Raw genomic sequence first — 23,218 nt, 5'->3', positions numbered from 1 at the left:
TGTGCTGAGTAAGTGACAGGTACAAGTTCCCCCTTCTACCTCCTCTCCCTGCTTATGTGGTACAGAGATGCTAGTGTGTGTGTGTCCGTCCGTCTGTCCCAGCCTGTTTTTCTTGAGCTTTCCATGTTACTTTTAAATGCCTGTTGTGGTTCTTATGTTTCCCAAACAATGTTTAATACACATTTAGTATTTTCACTGCTGTCCTCCCAGGATCCTGAATTATAAGCTTGAAAATACTCTGTGTCTTATTAGCTCTGGCAGTCAATGACTGAATATTTGAATAAAAATGTACATTTTTTACTGAAACTACCTTCAACTTTATGGAGATTACATAGCATTGATGAAGGGGAAAGATCAACATTTTATTCTTAATGAAGCAACCAGTTTTAAGAGAGAGGTACTACTCTCTCTGTCTCTAGCTTCAGAATTTTTGACTGTCCTGGGCTAAGAAGGTGTTAGCTTCATTCTTGATTCTTTTTCTCATGCCTACTAATGATGTGCTGGATAGCCTTACTCTCTTGGGAACAGTTTTGAGGAAACCTGAAGAGCTACAAATTTCCTTAGTCATGAAGTCTGACTGTATTTGCATACATAGTTCCGTTGTCTAAAAGTTACTTCGTTTGAGAGAGAGAATGTTTGCTGAAGTTTTTGAGTCTGGCAAAGCTATGCTCTTTCTAACTTTCTCAGTATCAGGCATTTTTCTTGGAATTTTGTTCACACAGTCCCCCTGCTCTCTGCAAGTACTAGTGGCAGCAATGCTGAAGATCCTGCAATCCAATATTATACATGGATGTTTATGTATTTAGCTGTAATCCAGTTCCGTGTTTGTTACCACAAACAATGGATGGTTCAAAGTGTAATAGCCACGTGACAAACCATGAGCACGTTGTGCCGCCTTCCTGAAGCTTTTTACCCTTAGCTTTTGTTTTGTAGGCATCTTTCCCTCGCAGTGTTATGCAAATTAACCAATTAATGACAGACAAAATGGCCTTGCTGCATCGCCATGTTTGTAATAAGAAGGGCAATGCTGTAAGTCACGTACCTATTCAGTGTGCTCTGTAGGCCACTGCGAGGGCATGATTAGCCTGACTGTGGAAGACAATTGCGGAGGCATCTGCTCGGTTAATTTTGAGAGAAAATTTACCAGATGGAGGCTGAAGATTTAAATGATTAGAAGGTAGTAGATTGGAATACAAATTGGATTAAAAGAAATTAGATTGATATAAATCGAATTGAGTCACAACAGTTTGTGTTGTTTGTACCAAGGGGCAGTGGATTATGGGAGAAGCAGATGCTCCAATGAGATAGGAATTAATGTGGCTTTGACGGTCCATCTGGGAAGGCCTGACTATCGAGTACATCCCTAATCTCTCTCTCCATTTATCAATGCCATAATGTTAATTAGTACTTCATTCATTAAGTTACTTACAGAGGAAAAAAATCTCACCCCTAGCCCCTCTCTGCTTCAGGATTTGTTATTATGCCAGGAAATGGAAAACTCTCTTTAGCTGAGCTAGTTAGAGTTCACTGTTAAACTAGACCTGTGTCACTTTCCTCAAGCTTGCGGCTGCTTTTGGCATAAATGAAATTTATTGGGCTTTGTTTTGCAATAAATTTCTCTTCATAAATCCAGCATAGTTCTTTCAAGTCCTGTCTTGATCACTAAAGCACATCAATTCCTAGCTACTAGTAATAAGCCCCCTTCTCACAGCTTTAATAAGGTACTGTATATATTCTCCTTTATGTAGTTGAGTAGCATTTTGTTTTATGGCCAAGATAGAGCTATGACATTAATGGTGAGAGGCAGATCTTCTTTGAGAGGAAAAACAAGAAAGATGTGTGCGCGTGTGTGTGCGCGCATGTGTGTGTGAGAGAGAGAGAGTGTGTATGTATGTATGTATGTATAAGATCTTTGTTGGAAAAAGTTGTGTAGCGTGGAAATGCTTTACCTGAAACATCTAATGTTGGACTGACTTGTCCTCAGGTCTGCAGAACTGGTTGATGACAGCACTGTTGGCTTTTTGAACACATTTCTTCTACCTAAACTGTATTCTATAAGATGAATGTTTGCTTAAACTCTGAAAAGTAACACAAAACCATAACTGAGTTTTTCAGTTAGATGTGGGGGGAGGGAAATTAAATATACCAGGCTTGCAAAGATACTGAGTGCAATTCTTTTCTAGCCACAATATTCTGGATATGAGAACAAGGTAATAAAATAGAATTTTTTTTAGTAAAAATACAACACAGTTGTCATTTTCATATGTATGGTGCAGTGAGGTTGTACTAAGCCATTCACATACAGTGCAAGTGTTGGCAAATGCAGGGCTTCATGTTAGCATGTTTATGGTGTGAACTTTAAACTTGTCTTTCTGTTTTTCCATAAATATTTGTTTGGTTGTCCTATCTCACAGGGAAGCTTTGATCTCTTTTCACCTAGAAAGCTAACTGCAGCTGCATCTGCAGTCCTTCAGTCAATCAGAAAACCATTAGGTATAAAAGCATGTTGCTGTTCTACTGGTTGCACCTAAAAAGTCAGAGATTTCTACAAGAAATCTTTCATCTTGCACACTTACTCTGGAGGAAGTGGGTTCACTGCACCATAGTTTTGTGGAAGAAAAGAATCTTTTATTGTGTCTGAGTTTTTATCTGTTGTATTAAATTACTAGGGTGTGGGTGTATAGGTATGTGTATATACACTCATCCTTTTATATACTTCATATATAAATAATGTGTATGCAAATATACATGTATATTTAAACACCATAATCTGTTTTATAGATAAATACTGTTGAGTAAAAAGAAATAACTATAAAGTATACCATAAAATATAAAATAACTGCCTACCAAGGACTTTAATTTTTAGTTCTAGACAAAGAAAACAATGTGACACTTTTTTTTTCTTTTTAATTCAGGACATCCGAGTGAGTCACTAAAGTGCATACTAGCAAGAAGTGAAGTGAAGGGCAGAATTTGCAGACATTCTGGAAGTCTTGTATTGCCTGTACTTATTCACCTTACTTTGTAGTGTGACATAAATAGCAAAATAGCAGAGATGTTGTGAGGAAGTTTATACTGATTCTAGAAATCTTCTGCTCTTAAGAAGCATTACAAAGTAGTACTCTTTCAATATGGGGATTAAAAAGAAGTAAGACTAGAAGCTCATTTGGCTGAGTTTGAACTATATTTTCATCCTCAGATTTTTGGGAAAAACTTTTCTATATCTAATTGAAACTTCCAAAGAGAAACTGTTTGACAGACGACCAGGTTTCTAAACCTACAGATTACTGTGAGCTTTTGACGTCTGGTCATATTACTTTCAATTTTATTTTCAGCTTTGCTGCTGAATAAATATTGATTGGCTGGTAGTTATTTATATCTTTTCAAATGGTTCTTTTTATAGGATGCTTGGGTGAAGTTTTACATAAGGTATGGATACTGTCTACTTTGAATTCCTTAGATATCTGCCGTTGGTGCACTTGAGAGGAACAAGGCTAGGAGCTTTTGTTGCCAATGCCTACAGAGGACAGAGTGGCTGCAGGGAATGATTTACAACACTACAGTTAAATGCCTGGAATGATCACAGTGGGAATCCCCCACCTTCCCCATAATATTTATTTCAAGGCTGTTTCAGCTGGGTGAAATTACGGTGATTTCCTTAACTGTTGTCTGGTGTTCTCATTGGTTTGTAATGCTCTGGAGCCATAGATCTTATTTCTGTGCTATGCAAAATGTGTTAATTGTTTACATCTGTTGAATTAAGTGGGCTTTTTCAAAGTTGGACTATGTAAGGATGGCCTCATTGAAATCCGAGTGGACCAAACTGTATTGCTTCCAATCTGCAAAACTTGTGTTACCCTAAACACCGTGGGGTATGTTTATCACTTTCCTGCTTCAGGGTTTTTTGTTTAGCTGTGAACTATCCCAGCTTTTTTATTTTCAAATTTTAGGATATGAAAGTGTATTAGTGACCCCAGAGAGTTTTTGTGAGTGTGAAGATGAAGGAAGAGACCAGAAAATAGAGTTTCCTTGGCTGAAGTAGCCACATGTATTGTCAAGCTTATCTAAATAAGCTGTTAAAATTATCTGTGTTTGTGGAGAGAAGATCAGTTACTAGTCAGAACTAAAATATACACAGTAAGCTTCATTATTGTTTCTAATACTGTGATACTGTGAAAGTTAGATTTGTGTGTGTGAAAATATTTAAGTACCTACGTGCTGAAGAACCAGACCAGCTTGGTTAAAAGTTTTTTGAAGAGGCTTTTTAGAGTGATGTTAAGTCTTTGATCAGAGAACAGTCTCCTTAGAAATTTTTGAAGTTTGTGCAGCATGTTATTATATGTGAAGTTACTATGATTTCACTGATATTTTTTGGCTATAGTATACTACTGTAATGCTGAGCTAATTGGCTCATGGTTCTTGAAGGGATCAGAACTAAGTTGTTGTTTGAAAGCTGTTTTTTTTTTTAAAGGTGCAGTCTTAGTTTAATATTAACTTTTGGTTAATGTTAAAATTAATATTTTCATGTTTACTCTTTTTAAAAAAAAATAATTTTTACTAACATGTCCAAGATGGTCATTATCATGCATCGGTAGAAAGTCTTGGACTTTGGAGAACCCATGGTTATTAGTCCTTCTACCTAAAAGTATAAAATTTATTTGCCCCCAATTAGGCATTAGTTCTTACAAAGGTACGCAGGAAGATTAGAAGCTTCCCTTTGCCTATCTGATAAGCAGCAGTTGTTAGTTTCCCAGTGCTATGATAGTATGTTTGTTCTTTAGTAAAGACATTGCTGTGGTGTCTATAAACAATGCCTATTGGTTTCCTTTCCATCCTCGACCTGAAAAAGAGCAAGATGCTGCCTGCTAGAGTCAGGTGTACACTTCGGCTTGGCCTTGCTAAATTCCAGAGTGGTTCTGAGACTCCCTTGGGCAGAGCTGTTGTGCTTGAGCTCTACTGCGTGAAAAGATTGAGAAAACTCTTGCTGTCTTTTTAATGCTTTTGTTCCATGCCTATGTATATGTCATAGAATAATTTAGACTGGAAGGGACGTCTGGAAGTCACCTGGGGGGTGCACACAGGCACGCGCACGTGTGTGTATACATGGGATGTATCTAAACACAGCATATATACACAAAGGCATACATACACAAACACCTGTTCATAGCTGGAAATAGTCCTCTTCTCCCTGTTATTTTCATTTTTGAAGTGATTTTTATCATTGTGCAGAGCCAGTGAACATTCATGAAAACCACACTTGAAGTGAAATGGTTACTTTAATTTCCGAAGCCAAAGTGTTTTTTTTTTTTAGTCAGAAAACTTTTTTTTTTTTTTTGAATTAAGTAAATAATTGTCTGCTGCGTGCTTTCAGGGAGCATGCCTACGGTAGATATTTTACTTCTCAACCGAACTCTAAACCAGACTACTTTGCAGCAGACAAATTGATTTAACTTTCCAATTGTAGCAGTGACTTTTATTTATAACATCATTTTTCACTTGGGAAAGAATGATTCATTTGCCTATGATTCTGTATACCCGTTTTTAGGGATATCATGCTGTTACTCACTTCTGATTAAGATTGCAAGTGAGAAATCACGCATTTGCTCTCACACCCCTAACATGCTATCAGCAGTGTGGTGGAATGCAACAGTTTTTAAGGGAGCAGTAAGACTCTGCAAAAGAATATTACAGTGCAGAGAAAACACGAGCACTGAGGTGTAAGCTGAAAGTATGTAAGGACCCTATTTGCAATCTGGCCAGTAGTAATATACTTCTGAGCAAAGTGCTGTACGAAAAAGAAGGGAGATGGCTTTTGTTATTTCAGATTATGTGAGAAATGATCCATTAGCAAACCTCATAACCAAGATGCAGTTTACACTGTTAAAAACTGGTTACCTAAACACACAGAGCTGTTTTTCTGCTCCATGGTGACTGTTCTTATTTTTGGCCTGTAATGCAGATGGATTTTTCCTACAACTGAAGTACACCATGTGTATGTTGGTGTAGGAGGAAGAAAGATTTTGAAGAGACGTCAATTAGAATAAATTTCCTTTGAGTCTACGTAACAATTTTGGGATGTTTCACTTCAAATCACTTTGTACAATGAATAGGCTGCTTATACTGTGGTTTTGGATTACCGTCTGCATTTTTTATTAAAAAGAAAAAAAGTCAGAATTGTATATTTGCAACGTTTTTCTTTACCATTAAGGTTGATTACACCTCACTTAGCAAAGTCACAATTTTATACAACAGAAACTTACTAAAATCAGCCCTTCATGACCAAGATTTGGTCAAATATTTGTAATGACAATTATTGATCTCCCTTGTCAGTGTTCCCTGCCCTCCTTTCTTGGCAAGACGTGCACTGTAGGAAAGATGGCTTATCTGCAGATACATGTCTTGGGGAAGTTAGGATGTGCTGCTTAATGGATTAATTTTGCTCTAGGAAAAGCTTTCAGAGGACCTTGTCGTAGCTGACACAGCTTACTCTGAGCAAAAAACTACCTTACCTAGAAACAGTCGTACCATCGGAGTCTGTTCCCATCTGTCTTCCCTCATTTTGCGGGAGGGGAAAGAGACTGTAAAGTATAAATCTTAGAAGTGTAATCTTTACAATGTCACTTTGCTCAGAGGAATGCGTCTAGGATAATCGGTCTGATGCCAGTGCATCAGCCTGTACTCCAGTTGAGTTTTCTCATTATCTTGAATTTTTTGTGCATTATCTTTTGTTCAAACTAGGATGTGACTGACTGGATCTCTATTTGAGATCTCTGCTTGCTTTCAGTCAATTCTGTGGTTAAGAGGATAGTGAAGGCAACATACTTATTCATTATATCTAACAGATGTGTGTAATGAGTCTGTCTGGTAAGTACTTTCTAAGTAGAACAAGGAATACAAAAGGGCAAGAAAATGAACAGTCACTGTGACTGTCTTTCAACAGATTTAAGTAAGTACCTGCAAGAGCATCATTTTCAAGCTAATGTTATCTCATACAGAAATGTTATGGTCTGTGCGTGTGTGGGGGGAACCTTGCAATATGACAGATCCTATATTGTTGGAAAAGATTCTACATAGGTTAACTAACCATCATGTCCTTAAAGCATGTTGCTCTTTCAATTGTTATTTTAATATTTTCATTTTTTTTTCTTATTTATTGCCATCAGAAGAAACCAAGATTATAGGATAAAGGAAGATTCTTTGACATTAAAATATGTCTTTAGGGCAGTCCTCTAAGTAAAATCAAATATATTCAGGCCTTTTGCTTCCCTTGTCTAGTACTTTCTGCTGCTGGATACCTTTTCTATTGCACTTTTGCTGCTTCTTTTCCTGATAAAGTGCTTTTGCTGTGTCCGAGGAAGGACATGCATTGTTGGCAAAACTCTCATAAGGAATGCATTCAAAATGCTGTCAAATGCACAAAACAAGCTAATAATCTCTCAGAAACAGTATTGATTGCTTTCGCTTGTAGCACGCTTAGAGTTTTCAAATGGCATCTGTGACTTTGGTTGATGTTTCTTTATTCTACTACTGTTTTATAGTAAAGCATAAATTATGAACTATATCCCTCAGTTGTCTTTCTAGCTTTAGCCTTTCTGAACTAAATATATAAACCCCCTTTTAAGTATGACCTATCAGAATTACTGAACTGAGTATGTTTCAAATATACCTACACAATGGAGTATGTCCAATCATATTTTTAAGTTCCTTTTGTTTAATATATTTCTTCTTTCTTTTATTTTGGGTGTTTGTCAGTATTTGTACAATAATAGATTGTTACTTCTGTATCTTGTGGTGATATCCCAAGTGCATTAGCAACAAAATGAGAAGAGTAGGGGAACAAAATGCTAGGTGGCAGCTCTGTGTATGTGTATGTATATGGTATGTATAGTGCTAAATGCATGTTAGTTTGTTATTAAATATCTAGCATCAGCTTCCCCCAGCTTATTTTTAATCAAAGCATATTACAGCTATATGTTTGAAATGATAAAGAAATCAAAATATTTGAGTCTTCAGAAAAGATTTTAAAGAAGGAACAGTGGCCTTTAGAGGTTTGATTTAGGAAGGGCTTTTCTGTGCATAGAAAGTCAGGTGCATAGAAAGCTGCAGAAGAGATGTGGGGATAACTAATAGATGATGTATCAAACAGCTGGAATCACTGGTGAAAAGTGGTGATACAGGAAGAAATAAAGTCAAAAGGGAAGAGTGATAATACTGAAGAGGCTTGTGAAGGCAATTCTGACATCTGTATTATGAAATACCGTAATGCAATATTAACATTTAAACTGACACAAGATTGTTTTTTCTTTTAAATTGCTCAGGGTTTATGATAAAACCACTGGCCTTTCTGGAGTAGATTCTGAACCTTTCTAGTAACTGCCATTAACCCAGTAGCCATGAACATTTTGGTAACTTACTTTAGAAATAAATGAATATTCTGTGAGTTTAGTTTGTACTGGTGCTTTTCCTGTGTGACAGACCATTGGCTTTGGAGCTACTTATATGAAGAACAGGCTTAGTAGATTAAATCAACTTTTGGTCTTGGTGTGAAGCTGATGAAATAAAAACTGGAGGAGTGTGAAGTGTAATGAATGAAATGTGTTTTCCTTGATACTTCTTGATAGTGGCATAGGAGGAGTAGGATGTGAATAGCCAAATACCTTTCTTGTGAAGATGTAGGTGCACATTTACACTCCCACACAACATTAGTCTCAGAATAAGGTGATTGTGTAGTGGTTTCATGGAACTGTAGCGGAAAAAGTTTTATTGTTTTCTATGTAGGTAAAATATTAACTCTTTAATTTTAGTTTCCTTCTCTACTTGCTGTTGTGTTTCTATAGCAAGTCTATTACTCTGATTCTTGGATAAAAAAAATCTTGTATCCAATTAAATTTTTAGGGTTATTCGGACACAGTATCAGCCAGGCTAAATAGAAATACCATAGCGTATTCTCTTTACGTGCTGTCAGTGTAGGTGTAGCTCTGCGGTACATTGGGTTTCTGAGGAAGCTGGAGCATCTTACAGCAAATTCATGAGACTTGTTGCTGATCATGAGACAGTCTGAATACATCAGAGCACTGATGGAGTGACTCTTCTGGTCAGAATGAATGAATGACTCTTCTCTTGCACTTTTCAAAAGAATAGTTTTGAAGGTGTTTGTCAGGGACTTTCTTGTCTGACACATCTGAAATAAAATCTAGCAAAATGCTGTTCTGGCACATGTATTTTTAAACCATTACAAGGGGGAATTTGAAGAGTAGAGTGTCTTCAGGCATGCAGAGTCTAATGTGCATTCCAGATTATTTTTCTTTCTTTCACCGATTTTCCTTGTTTTTTTTCTTTCTTTCACTTCTTTGATTAGGAAGTATGCAAGTACAAAAATTCACATGGCAGGAAGGGGAGTAAAAGAGCAGTGAATGGCAAATGTGTTTCACAGCTAGTGCTGCATCTGTATGTCGAAGTAACCAGAGGTTCCTTTTGCCTTTCTGTGGTAAAGTGTTTCCTCCCAGTGCTTCCTCTCGCTTCCAGCATGGGGATGGGCTTCACATGTGCAGTGTCCTGACCTCTGTGGACATTAATAATGATGGATGCACAAGCAATTCGTGCAGAGGTAGATATGAATGCAAGCATGTTCATTACCTAGGAAGTGACAGTTCATCACAAATCTATGAAGTCACCAATTATTTTTACAAGAACTACCTCATTTCCCCTTAGTTAACATTTATCAGATCAGCAGTTATCAATAGTTACCAGGCTTTGCTTTCTGGAAATGAAGGTTATTCTTAAGGATTTAATGCAAGACTTTGTTCCATATTTTAGTTTTCCTTCATTAACTATAGATGATAACTTCATATTTGGCCATGTGAGGAGTTTCAGATAGGTTCTTTATGAACTGTAGCATGGATCATATTCTTTATCTTTAAATAGAATAGTGGTATCTGCCAAGAGAAGCAAAAATATAGTAAAAGCTATACTTGCTGATTTAATATTTTATTCTTTATTTACTCCAAGCAGTGATTGGAAAGTGTATTTCAGGGAAACATTTCCATGAAAATGTTGCCATTGGCTATATGGCTTTGAATGTAATTTTTAGGCAGAGTTAGTTTGATAGTTTGTTTTTTTGTTTTTGTTTTTTTTAACTCAGTGCTGGCTTGTAGACTAGAGGTGAACAATAGCAGAGAAGGTGGAAGTGAACAACAGCAAACAATAAACAGTCAATGCTTACTTTGCTATTTATCTCAGAGAAAATAGTGAAAATTTTTTAAAATGTGGTAAGGTGACAAATTAACATACAGGATAAAGCAGTTCATTAATAGTACTCTATCAGTTGTCTTCTGCTGCTTGGCAGTACTGATTTGCCACTGAGGAGAAACTTGTAAATCAAACTTGTAAATTCCCCATAGTTACTAATGAAATATTGAATGAGAACCTTGGCCATTTTACATTTTTTAAGTCTAGTAGTGTCCATTGGGCTATGGCAGTTTACATCAGCTTGCATCTGCCTCAAAGCAATATTTTCTTTTCTGAAAAAGTCTGAATTATTCCTACTAGTATGTTTCTAATCAATAGATATTGGAAGCTGCCCTGCAGACGCTGCCTCGTTCCTTGACTTATCCCCTAAAAGAGCTGTTTGAGAGAGAGAATACTGAGTTCTTTGATAAAGCAGTATAAAAAGATGTAGTGATTTTGTCTTTAGCATGGTGTCAGCAGAACTTTATCAGGAACCTCAACAGCATTAAGGCAGAATGATATTTTTTTCCCCCAGAGTCGTCATATTGAACTAACCTCAGCATCCAAAGATTGAGATTATTGTTATTTTCTTGTGTAAGAATTTGAGTTAGATAAAGATGGATATGTATTCTTTTTGATCTACGGTGAAGGTATGAACAAATGCGTACCTGCTGTGCTTGCAAATGCTTACGTACTGGGGTGTGTGATCAGCACTGAGGTCGTGTTGAGTGCTTTATTTCTTTTTCTTTCTTCTCTGTGCTTTTTTTTTTTAATTGGCTGATAGCATCAGGACAATGCCACTATACCTAATACTTTTATAATTTCATTTGTTTTTTTTCCCCCTTGTTTTTATGTTAGTATTAATGTAGAAGTATCTGAAAATGTTGCAGATGCTAGAAGTGCAGTAGCATCATGGATTTTTTGTTTGTTTTTGTGTGAGATAATCTTTTTGACTATTGAATTACGTTCATTAATGAATTGTGAAGTATGTAGTTTGTGGTAGAAGTCTGTACAAAAGTGAGATTGGGGCTTAAGGATACTCCAGGATAAAAGTGTACAGGGGTAAGCTGAACAGAGCTGGCTTATATTCTGTCTTTCGTGCCAGTGATCTTAGCATATTTTATTTAATGTTTCAGTATAAGCAAGGAAACATTACTATTAAAGGTAGGATTCTGTGATAGACTTGCAAATTATCTTAAAAAAAAAAATTAGTTATCCTGTGAAGTAGTAAGCAAAAAGGTTTTGTTGATGAGCCATGCATGAAACTACTCTGCTAGAGACATGTAATATGCAATCATTGGCAGTACCCATGTGAACCTGAGGATGCAACAAGTATAACAGAGTACTCTGTGAGTATGTATTAAGAAAAATGTTAATGCTTTCCCTTTCATAGGTACAACTTCATGGCAGCTTTGAATTGGTTATGATACTGTAGGGCACTTTCCAAAGGTGTATTTTTGCTTAACAGCGTGTAACAGCTAATTTGAAGTCATTGCAGTCCCTCATGACAATGGCTACTTATGAACTCTTAAATTCAGGGGTTATTCACATGCTGTATGCATGTATGAGATATTTGTGTACTGGAAATCCTTGAGGGAAAAATTATTGTGAAGGAAGCTGCATGGACTGTCCAGCATACAACACAAACTGCCTGCTTTAGTGAAACAACTTGTCACCTTAAACACATTGTGGTTCCATCTCACTTCCCAGTAAAAAGGAAAGAAGTCTGTTCAGTTTAGTCAGCTCATGGAGTTAATACGATTTCTGTTTCTTCTAAGTCAGGTTGTATTTTTGAGAGTATCTATGGGGAGGGAAAAGAAGAGCCACAAGAATTGAAACTTAACTAGGAGAACACCGTTTGGGGTGATTACTTCCAGGCATGTAGATGGTGCCTCTATCTGCCAGAAAAGAGGCAATGGAGTTAAGTTTTTGGTTCTGTTTTGTTGTTTCTAAATCAGAGCATCTTCCAGGAGTAGCTGCTGGTGCTCAGTTTCAAAGCGGGGAGTCTGCAGTGTTCTCTGCCTGTTGGGCCGTCATTGGTTTTCCTGTCTTTTAAATCCACATCAAAAGAAATAACATGCAGTGCTGGATAGCTGAAGCACAGGAATGCAGAGCGCAAGCTTCACCGCAGAGCATAGCCTAGGCCTTGCTCCCAGCCGCCTGGCATGGCCCTGCTGCCCCAGGCTCGCCCCCGTCTTGAGCCTGGACTGCTCAGTTAGGACAGAACGGGGTAAATGTTAGCTTTGTGATAAACATCAGTACTGAAGAGGGAAGAGTTATTTCCTGTGACCTGAAGAGAGGATTTGAATTGGGCCTTATAAGGTGAAAGGTTTAATTCTTTCTAGAAGTAAGCTCTTTTCAAAGGATTGAATTAGGCCTGTAATTCTCTGTAAAATGTAGTTTTCTGACTTTGAGTGTTCTTAACAAGTATTTGTGTATAAGAAAACTACTTCACAGTATGGATTTGCATTAAGCTTTCATTTCTCTTTGTTACAAATGTAACTTTCTGATACCATTTTATCAAAATGTCATCATATCTGTTGTTCTTCTGTGGCTTGAGTAAGTCATGCTAAAGTTTCAGAAACACCTCAATTTTGGTGGTGTTCTTGCTGGTACTATTAGAAGGAATTCCTTAACATAAAACCAGTGCTTTTAAGAGTAAGAATTGAAGTAAATTGATGGACTTGTTTGCAGGGCATTACGTATGTCTCTAGTCAGTGTTTTAAGTCTGCTTTTAGTCTCATGTACTGTGATTTTTTTTTCTAATTTTAATGGTGATTTCAGTCCTTTTCAATGTTGTGTTTGGGGTCATAGTCTAGAGATGCTTTTTAACTGCAAATTCTTCAGCTAAATTGTGTGTGTGTGTGAGGGGAGAATGAAATATGGCTTTCTTTTCTAAATATACTCTGAGTATATTTGTGCTGAGAGTTTGAGTTTTTAATGTACTGGCAGTACAGGTTACGGGTACATTTACTGTACCATTAATAGGATCTAGTAGCCAAGGAAAGAACCATTTGTGCAGCAATGTTATAACACATTATTAGTGTGTCAAGTCCTAGTTTAATGATCTGAATGCTAATGAAACAGAGGTCCAAAAGTGGATTCACTCTGTGAAATGGATCCTTATTTCTTTCCTCATAACTTCTGGAATAAATGAGACATTGAAAATATTTTCAAATAAGTAATGCATAGAACATATTTGGCATATTGAAGTTAAATCTCTTTTCCACTACCTAGCAAAATTGCTAGTTAGAAAATTGAGATCTACATGTCTCACTAACCTGCAGAAGGTATTATAACTTCAATTTAAGAGGTGCAGTCATATTGTACTAGAGCGTCAGCTCTACTCAAAGGATTTTTAGGATCTATGCTAGAAAGGATGATTTGTACTGGCAATTAGGAAAGTTGATTTCATTTTTATGAAAAGCAATTCCGAGCCACAAACTATTGTGACCCATTTGCTGCAGAGAAACTGTTTGTCAAGCTAATATATTCTGATGAAAAATGCAGTGGTGGACTATGTCTGGATGGTTGAAGCTGAAGTCAGAAGTGCTGGACTTGCATTTCTGTTGAGTGAAAACTTTTTCACCAAAAGAGTATTGCAATATTTGGGTACTGCTATGGTACTACTACTATTTTTTGTACAAGAGCTCAGTGGAGATTTGGGGTGCTGTGACTTGTCCTGGTGAAACTGGTCCAGGCTGTAAGGGAAGGGTGGCACTAAGACCCTCTCTTCCAGCACAGATCCCTTCCACATTCCCAACTTTTCCAGGATTACCAGATTCCTACAGGGTGTCCCCACCTTTGGTATCTCTCTTCTCTATTTAAGGAATTCAGTGGTGGTGTTGGAGGAGGGTGGAGGACAGTGTCCAGTCTCTAGTTGTGTTGCCTTGGGGTAGGGGAATTGAGTGGGGAGGAAATGCAGGAGGACAGAACAACAGTGTGTCTAAGTGGCTGCACAGAATGATACAGAGCAAGGCACAAAATTAGTATTGTAGAAACTTCAGTATTATCAACACCTAATAGTTTTGATGTTGTGAGGGCTTACCAATAGCATATTGCTCATCAGTACTGTAAAATAATAATAAAAAAATATTCTGGTGGGTAATTGAAAGGAGGTGTTTTGGGGTGTATTACTTTATAATGATGGCGGGATTCATTTCTCTACTTACTTTTAGTACTGCGAAAAATTATGTGGCAAAAGTATATAACCACTTTCTTTCCAAGGCATTCTACAGTCAAACTGAGCCACTGCAGTGCATTCAGGGACAAGCCAAGTTTCCCAGATCCCTGTTGTGATGCATCATGTACAGATCGTAAAGCTGTTCAACTCTTAGTGACCATGTAATCAGGGTTATGATACTGTGTTGGCAGAAATCTAGGAATACTGCAGATGGGTTAGAAAGTGCATTTGTGGAGAAAGATGATGGATATTAAAAAGCAGAGTGAAGAAAATGAGGAATGCAAAAAGGAGAAAAAGGGAAATGGACCTAGGATCTTTTTTCAGACACTGAAGTCTCCAATGTACTTTCAGGTGCATGCATACATGTATTTGTACGTGTGTGTACATGCATGCAGTTCACTGGAAAGTTCTAAAGTGCAGTTGACATACACTGTTTTACTAGAAATTTATGAAGGAAGGGATAGTTGTCAGGTTTCGTGTGTGTGTGTGTATATGTATGAGGGTTTTTTTTGCTTGTCATGTTCCTCCCTCCACCCCCTATTTCCATACCTGAGCTGTTAGTGGAAGAGGCGTATAAAGCATACTTAAAAATTGCGAAGAAGTATTACCCAATAGGTGGTAAGATACAGTGCTTTTGGAGATGTCCAGCTGTTGAGTCTGGTAGATGAAAGGATGGGGGAGCAGCAGCTGTGAGTGGAATCTGGAAGGGGGCGCAAGGATCTAGAGGCAAATGTAAATAGAAGGATTATTTGGGGTTTTGGTTTTCTTTTCTTTTCTTTTTTTTTTTTTTTGGAAAACTTCTGCTGCATGAGCAGAGATGAGCTTATGAGAACTTGTTATGAAGTAAAAGCAAAAATAAATTGCTCTGTTCTTCTCCCTTGCCTTTTTCTCTAGGATCCCGCCTTCGCCAGGAGGACTTTCCACCGCGGATTGTCGAGCATCCTTCGGATGTGATAGTCTCTAAAGGAGAGCCAACAACGCTGAACTGCAAAGCTGAGGGACGGCCAACACCCACCATTGAGTGGTACAAGGATGGCGAGCGAGTGGAGACTGACAAAGATGATCCACGCTCCCACCGCATGCTGCTGCCCAGCGGATCTCTGTTTTTCTTGCGCATTGTGCATGGACGCAGGAGTAAACCTGATGAAGGAAGTTATGTTTGTGTAGCAAGGAACTATCTTGGAGAAGCTGTGAGTCGCAATGCATCTCTAGAAGTGGCATGTGAGTAAAATTTTATATGGCTAGCACCGTGTAAAACTTTATAGTTGGTGTGGTGCTGTCATCCAGCACTCGCACACAGTCAGCAAGTTGGGAGATAATAAATGTAGGTAAGTACAGTGTTTTGTCATTAACTATCACTCTTAGTCAGGTAATTTCTACAAGCATTTATTCAGTGGCAGTGACCGTACAGAATATGTGATTTATACTGAAACAGGGTTCTAGCCAGTGTATAATGATGATTGACATGAGCATGGACAAAGGCTAATCTTCCTTTAAAGAATAATCTAATTTTTAAATTATGACTAAAGTTGGTTATACTGAAGCTAATGTGGAAAAATAACTATCATTTAATATAAGGTGCACTGTCTGTTTCTCTTTATCTAGTCATCTGTTACTTCAGCAGAAACAGGCAGCTTCTTGGTGACTCATGTTCTGTACTGCTGGAAACCTCAATACCTTCAGCATGCTCCTCTATCATAAACTCGATACAGGCTTCATTTATTATGTGAATGGCATGTGAAATTGTTGGCCATTTCTCATATCATCCAGAGCAGTCTTATTCTTTATCAATTCTGTTTGTCTTAACAGAGAGGTTGTCACGGCTTTTTCAGAGACCACCTGGTGTGTGTGCTCTGCTTCTAGTACAGTTAGCAGAGACATTCATTTTATTCACATTTGAAACAAACACATCATACATAAGATGGAACATTGTTGTATATTATTACTACTTAGTTTTATGGGTTAAAAAAAACCCCTAAGTTTGATCATTCAAAATCTCAACTACGGATAGCTGTGTATCTTCATGTAAATGTGTGTTTTAATATTATAAATGCTGTTCTCTTCTTGGACTTCAGTTTTTCCCACAGAGTTCTTCGTTTGGCAGTAGCTTCACTAAAATGTATGTTTGACGTAAGCAGGGCTTCCACACAAACCTGTATCACTTAGTTTACATATTAGGAGGAATGTTGGTTCAGTTTCTTTAGAAAAAGATACCCCCCCTCCAACTTTATTACTGCAAGTCTGCGGACTTTTATGACTGATTTTATATAGTCGAGGGGTTTCAGTTTTCTCATACATTGCAGAAAATGCCCTTCCTGAAATATTTAAATGGTGACACAGGCTAAGTAGAAGAGTCTTGTTCACTGCCTCTTGCTTCTCATAACCTAGATTCAGAACTGTCTCAAAAAATGAAAGCAGTTTTCTTCTGGCACTCAAACAAGCCACCAATGTACATTTATCCAATCGACAAAAGCATCAAAGAATGTTAATTAGATTGGGCAAACATTTAGAAATCAAGAAGAGGATGGCAAATAAGAGTAAACATGTCTCTAGATAAATTTATTGGAGTATTTCTGGATTTGCATGTGTGGTTTTTAAGCTGTCTGAGAAAATCTGTGAGAGGTGTAAAAATTTTGAAATCTCTGTTTTCTTGCAGTTCTGTTGGGATTAAGGCATATCCTGTCTGTGTTCAGAGGCTAGTGCAAGATATGCCTTGAGTAATCAAATTAAACTGGTTATGTTGAAATACAGAGGTGCTCTGTATTTCATCAGTTTTCACTGATCCCTACTTCAGTGTCTGATACGAGGCTCTTGTTACAGCATACCCAGTTTCTGGAGTTAGTTTTAACCACTGCAGCTGGTGACAGGTCATGCATGAACTGTATGTGAGATAATAGACTGTAAAAATAATAAAACCAGGTTTCGCTGTCAAAGGTATTTTAAGGCAGGATCATAGAACATGAAACTTGAGATCTGGAATGATAACCAAAGTTTTTGCTATAGCAACATGCACCTGACACCAGATTATTTTACTGTTTTCATAGCTTTGAAGTTTGACCGAATTTTCCAATTAAACTGTGAGTCTATACCAGTGATTCCTGCTCCACTTAAATTAAATAGTACTTTGTCTTTCCTTGAACCATATCATGGTTATGATTACAGAAGGTCTTCACCAAAGAAAAATGGTCAAATAAACAGTGTAAATATTTATTTTCTTTTAGAGATTCTGGTAGTTTTACGCTCACTAGTCTTAAAGACACACAGTATAGGATAGCATATAGTGCTGGGTGTGTATCGAAGGGTTAGTCTGGAGCATCTCACTGACAATTTTGCTTGGAGGATGAAAGCAAAACTGCTCAGTTTTCCTTGGTTTTGAGAGTCTTTCCTCCTTTCTCCCCCTCATTTGACTTTTGGATATAAAATTAAGTTTTCAAGTGACTTTTAGAAAGCAGCTATTTTGAGGCTTTTCACTCTTCTAACATCAGCATTTGTGCACTGAAGAGGATGGGAAGGTCTGTAAGAGTCCTTTTGCACACTAGAGAAATGAGTTGTTGCTGACAGCCTGTTGTCAGCACTGGGTCCTCGTTTGCCTGTTCTCAACTGTTGCTGAAAACAGTTGAGTGTCCAGCAGGACTTGGACACCACAACCCTGTGCAAGGGAACTGACAGTCGTGTGCTGTCTGGTCTTACTTGCGCTTATCAGTAATGGTGTTGAAAACACTGCTCTTTCCACACTAAGCTGTGCTGTTTTCATCACCTGAAAAAGGATGGTTGTTCTTTGCTGACAACAGGGCTTTGGGTTATTATCTGACTGTAGGTGGCCTCAAATTGTGCCATTAGAGAGAAACTGCTGCTTTTTACAGGCTTAAAATGCTTGAGTCTGCTGTTTTAGTGAAAGAATCAGTTGTTGTTTTACTTTGCTTATTAAATTGTCTGTCTCTGATAATGTGCATTTGCAAGTTTTGAGTGATTTATGGACAAATATTTATTGGTTTTATGTATCTGCTGTTAAGAATGGTCATGCTTATACATTCAAATGATAGTCATTGCCTGCTAATTGTGGTTCATTTTTTTTTTTGTTTTAATTTTTTTCATCCACCTGCCACAGAAGCACTCTCATTGAAAATCTTTTAATGTGTTCATATTTATGTATGTGTAAACATAGAAGAAAGCAGTGAAATCAGCAGGGGCATGCAGTGATTCAGAGCATAAAGAGTAGCCCACCTTGAAGGCAATCATTTTGCCCCTTAGTTGATGAGCGATTTTTTTGCAAGTTGCTGAACTTCCAAAACACTTGTTGATCTAACAGCAGTTAACACCTTGCCCAAGCATGATGAATTTAGGTGTCACTCCACCCAACATATTTAAGTATATTTTAAAATCCTTGACTATCCAGAGCATGCGAGCACAGTCAAAGAGGACTGAACAGATGTTTATGTTTGTGCTGAATTATGTCTTTGGATAAATTGCTCAAAGTCACTGAAATTGAGGAACTGTGGTTTGGGAAATTACTTAAACAACATCCTTCCTTAAACAACATTTTTATTTTTATTAATAGGAGCTTCCAGAAAAGGAAGAAATAATTCTAATGTTAGCAACAAATCCATTCTTCCACTGTGTGAGTGACAAATTCTGGTGTAGTGTTTTTATGTTTTATGGTTAAGCTATTAGAAACAAACATTCTATTCCTAAAACACCTAAAATAATTAAAATTGTTGCAGATTTTTAACTTTTTTAATGAAAACAAACAAGAGTTGGAATAATTAGAAACACCTTAATGCTCAAATTTTCTTGGGAGGATTTTAAAAAAGGAAGTAGGTTTGAAGTAGCTTGTACTCTTATGAAACTGCTTTTATATTTTAAAAAATAAAATACAAGCACAGGTTTTTTTTTTGTTTTTTTTTTTTGTTTTTTTTTTTTTACAGTCTAAGAGTTGACATGATTGAACCTATGTTGTAGAGTTTTCCAGTGGGAATATCAGGAGATGCATTTGCAATAGCTACCCTAGATAGGATTTCGGTTTCAAGTGCTGGGGCGCCACATGTAAGCAACAGAAAGAGCATGCGGGGTCCTTGCACTGACTCAGGCTGCCTCTGATCCAGCCAGAGTCAGCGGCAGCCCCCAGAGATAGCAGCTGTAGCCCCAGGTGTTAAATATGTGACAGCAGCTTGATCTATCGACCACTGTAAGAGGGGGCTTTGGCCTAAATGAAAACTCATGAAAAATTGATGAAGTCCCCAGATTATTTTTTTTTTCCTTTTTTAGTGCTGTGCCAATGCAGCGAGGAGAGATTAAATGAGGTGTTGAATGCTTTAGTGGCAAGGAGGTTGTGGCTCAAAGGTCAGGGGTCCGAGGGGGGGAAAAAAGACCAATTTTCTACCTTGCTTTCCTCTAAAAGAAAACACAAGGCTTTTCAGATTAGCTGGGATTTCCTTCCATTTTAATATCAGAATAAAGATCAGACATATTCACAAACAGGATTCTTTCCTGCCTGCATTGGGAAGGGGTGAGAGCGTGTGGGTTGGTGCTAATAGAAAACAATGGAAGACTGATTCATAATTCAGTTGGAGAACCAGAAATAGATTGAATTTTGTGATGGCAATATAAATTTGGGCCTCCATCTTTCTGAGTCTGGGCTTGAACTGAAGTCATTTGGAGAAAGAAAAGGTCTTGCATTATTTATGTGTCACAGATTGCTTGAATAGCAGGCTTTGGAACACTCTCCAAACATAATGATCCTGTTTATGTTACATCCAAAACTAAATTATGTTTTATCTGTAACAAGAGAGGTTATAGCAGTACACTGAGTTTAGTGCAAAGAATCACGTGTATTCCAAAGCAAGCGTATACCAAATCTTAAACACAGGGGGAAAATAGTATTACAACATATCTGGTTTCTTTGTAAAATTAAGTGAATAAAGGCTGAGAGGTATAAAATATACACTACCCAATCATCTCTGTCCCATAATACTAGTGACCATGTGCTGAAGCATCTGCAAAAGACTACAGTACATTCATAATAATGGATTTAGTTATTTAGGATAAAGACCACCTGCAAAATCGTACGAAAAACAGGGGAACATATGTGATTATAAGATGGGTGGAAGATTTTCATCTAATTTCTATTCAACAAATAATTAAAAATATACAAAATTATAATGAATTTCAGAGTCTGATTTGCTTTGATCTGAGTTACCTTTACGTGCACAGAATGTATCCTATTCATTTGCTTGCCCCTGTTTGGTCCTCATCCTTCTCAATGGAGTGTCTAAGGCTTCCTATCTGATCTGGCAATCTCTGCTCTCACTTGACAGATGCCATTGATCGTAGAAATTGAAGTGCTGGAGACTGTGGTCCTTACAGAGTACTGTGGCTGATCTGTACCAAGACATTGAAAAGTCATGCTTTTTCATACTTTCTTTTTTTTCTGAGAATAAATATAACATACCAGGGCTATTATCACAGCACATTTAATGAATACAAAATTCTCCTTGGAGAGGAAAATAAATTATATCATATTAGATGATCAGGGAAAAGGCAGATTTGGTAAGATGGGGGGATACTTTAAATCTTCTCTTCTGTGTATTTCTGAAGCTTGCAATAGTGAATTTCTGTTGATTAGCATGAAATCCTCAGGGATATCATTGTAAGAAATCATTAAATAATATGGCATTGCTGTATAGGATATACATAATTTTATTCTTACAGTCATTATTTGAAATTAGAAAGGTTCATGAATAACGAGTGAAGCCATATCAGATAATACAAGACCTGGCTATTGTCTCATCCCAGAGTTTCCTTTTTCACGCCAAAGTAGTTCTCTGATTATTTAATTTATTAGTTTAGTTTATTGGTTGAATATATATTTCTGCTGCTTCTGATTTCATCTGGGATAAAAAGCAGAAATATTTGAGAGGTTCTGATTTTGTGCCAGTAGTCAGGGTAAGTTTATCTCCTGTTGTTAACACATTTCTCACACTGTTCCAGATTGTGCTTCAGCCTTAACCTTTAAAGTGGACAAAACCAGCGCTTCTCTTGATCATCCAGTAGGATCTAGACAGGTGACTGCATCATTACATCTTCACTTCTTTTAATTTGAACTCCCCTTGGATATTCAGATCTAAATGCTAAGTTCAAGGCCTAATATGTTAATGAGTGCTCACATTTAAGAGCTATCGCACTGGCTGAAAGCGTGTTCAGTAACTTTCAATCTGCCAGATATCAGGTTGTGCAATGCCTCTGGTTTCTCCAGACCTTGCTCTTGTTCTCCATTTCTTTTTATTGCTCTTTTCATGCTCTGGTTGTCTTATAATAGATTTTTTGGCAGGTCTGCACAGCACCGTGAGCTTTATATAGAGATACTCAGTCTGGCACAAAACAAGCAGGCTTGGGTACTGGAAGCGTGTTCACTGAGGCAGCAAAGCACCTAAGCTCAGCTGGTTACGTATGCCAAGAAGGGTACACCAGCCTGGGGAAAAGTTTCTGTAACAGCTGAAGATTGCTTCCAGTACCTGAACTGGTTAGAAAATCTTTGTGATGTACTGTGCTGCACTTTGTAGACATACTCTCTAGTATCATCCCCAGTTTTGTATTTCTGGAGTAGGAATTCAGGGCTTCCTACATCCAGAAATGTTTAAAGAAGCCCTCTGTAGGATCTCTGATTTATTCCTTGAATTCTTCTGCCCAGGACCTGCCCTTTTTCCTATCAACAAGGAGAGCTTTTGACATTACATTTTTAGAACCTATTTGCAGTGCTCTTGACCCGATTCTGTTTCTAATAATTTCTTGCACATTTCCTCGTTTGATTATTATGGGCTTCCTTCATCCCTTGTCTTTGATTTTTATTGAAACCTGCTGTTTATATATCTTCTGAATGCTCTACCTGATAAAAGGTTGAAAGCTAAAGTTGATGAGTTTCCAGAAACCTTGAAGATCAGCTATCGGCTGATGTTCTGTTAGTGTTCATGTCTCATGCAGTCATTTTTTTGCTTGACCTTTTTCTAATTCTAGGTAGTCTGGGAAATACAGGAGAGCAAGATAATGTTACTTTTTTTTTTTTTTTTTTTTTTTAACTCTTCTCTTTGCTCAGAAACCTGTATGCAGTGTTTGAATATTAATTGGAATATTGGCTATTGTTGGAATATGCCTCAGACATGTAGCACTTTGTCAAATCGGATTAAAAAAAAAATCATTTGAAGCAGCACTCCTGACCATTCATTTGCAAACACTGCATGATGTAAATACTAACAGAGTTCATTGCTATGCTACTTAACAGAAATCATTAGGGTGAGATTGGTGGATGTTATATATTAATAGCTTTTTATTCTGATACTAAGTTTGTTTGAGGAAACAAGAATTTCTTTTTATTTTTTGTTTTGTTTTGTTTTGTTCCCTGTCTTTGTTCAAAGATGATGTTTGGTGCCCTCTTCCTCCCTGCCCTGTTCTTGGAGGAATAAAATTTAATCATGACTTTTGGTGATACTTCAAATGCTCACACAGAAGTTTTGCTTTGAATAGGTTTCAAATGTTTGTTGGCGCTTTTGTGGGAAATAAAGTGGTGGTTTTGGTACATTTCTCCTTGCTTAAATCTTTCAAGTGGCATTGATGTGAATTTATGAATGGTCTGGGAATTGCTTCATCACATTAGAGGAGGGAGGCGCACCCAGTCTTTTTCTGTGGTTACAGAAACCTGCCCCCCATTGTACAAAGGGGTGCAGAGGAGCAAAGACCTAGGAGTCCTGGATCACCGAGTCACCTGTGTTCTTTGCAGCTGTATCTTACCGTTCCTTTCAGAAATGTTTCAAGCTG

The 23,218-nt window shown here is 37.4% G+C and overlaps 1 protein-coding gene across 16 annotated transcripts in view; it reads left to right on the top strand.

Moving 5' to 3' along the window:
* The window catches only part of ROBO2 (roundabout guidance receptor 2), a 469,585-nt gene that overhangs the window by 31,431 nt on the left and 414,936 nt on the right, over nucleotides 1–23,218 (top strand). For all 16 annotated transcript variants that reach the window (XM_064523330.1, XM_064523361.1, XM_064523351.1 and 13 more), the window contains exon 2: nucleotides 15,305–15,631. In XM_064523330.1, the coding sequence (XP_064379400.1) occupies nucleotides 15,305–15,631 (327 nt within the window). The remainder of the gene's footprint in view (nucleotides 1–15,304; nucleotides 15,632–23,218) is intronic.

Source organism: Dromaius novaehollandiae, chromosome 1, assembly GCF_036370855.1.
Source record: "Dromaius novaehollandiae isolate bDroNov1 chromosome 1, bDroNov1.hap1, whole genome shotgun sequence".
NCBI classification, from domain to species: Eukaryota; Metazoa; Chordata; class Aves; order Casuariiformes; family Dromaiidae; genus Dromaius; species Dromaius novaehollandiae.
Note: the sequence above shows the minus strand (reverse complement) of the source record. Positions and strands in the feature narration are given on the sequence as shown.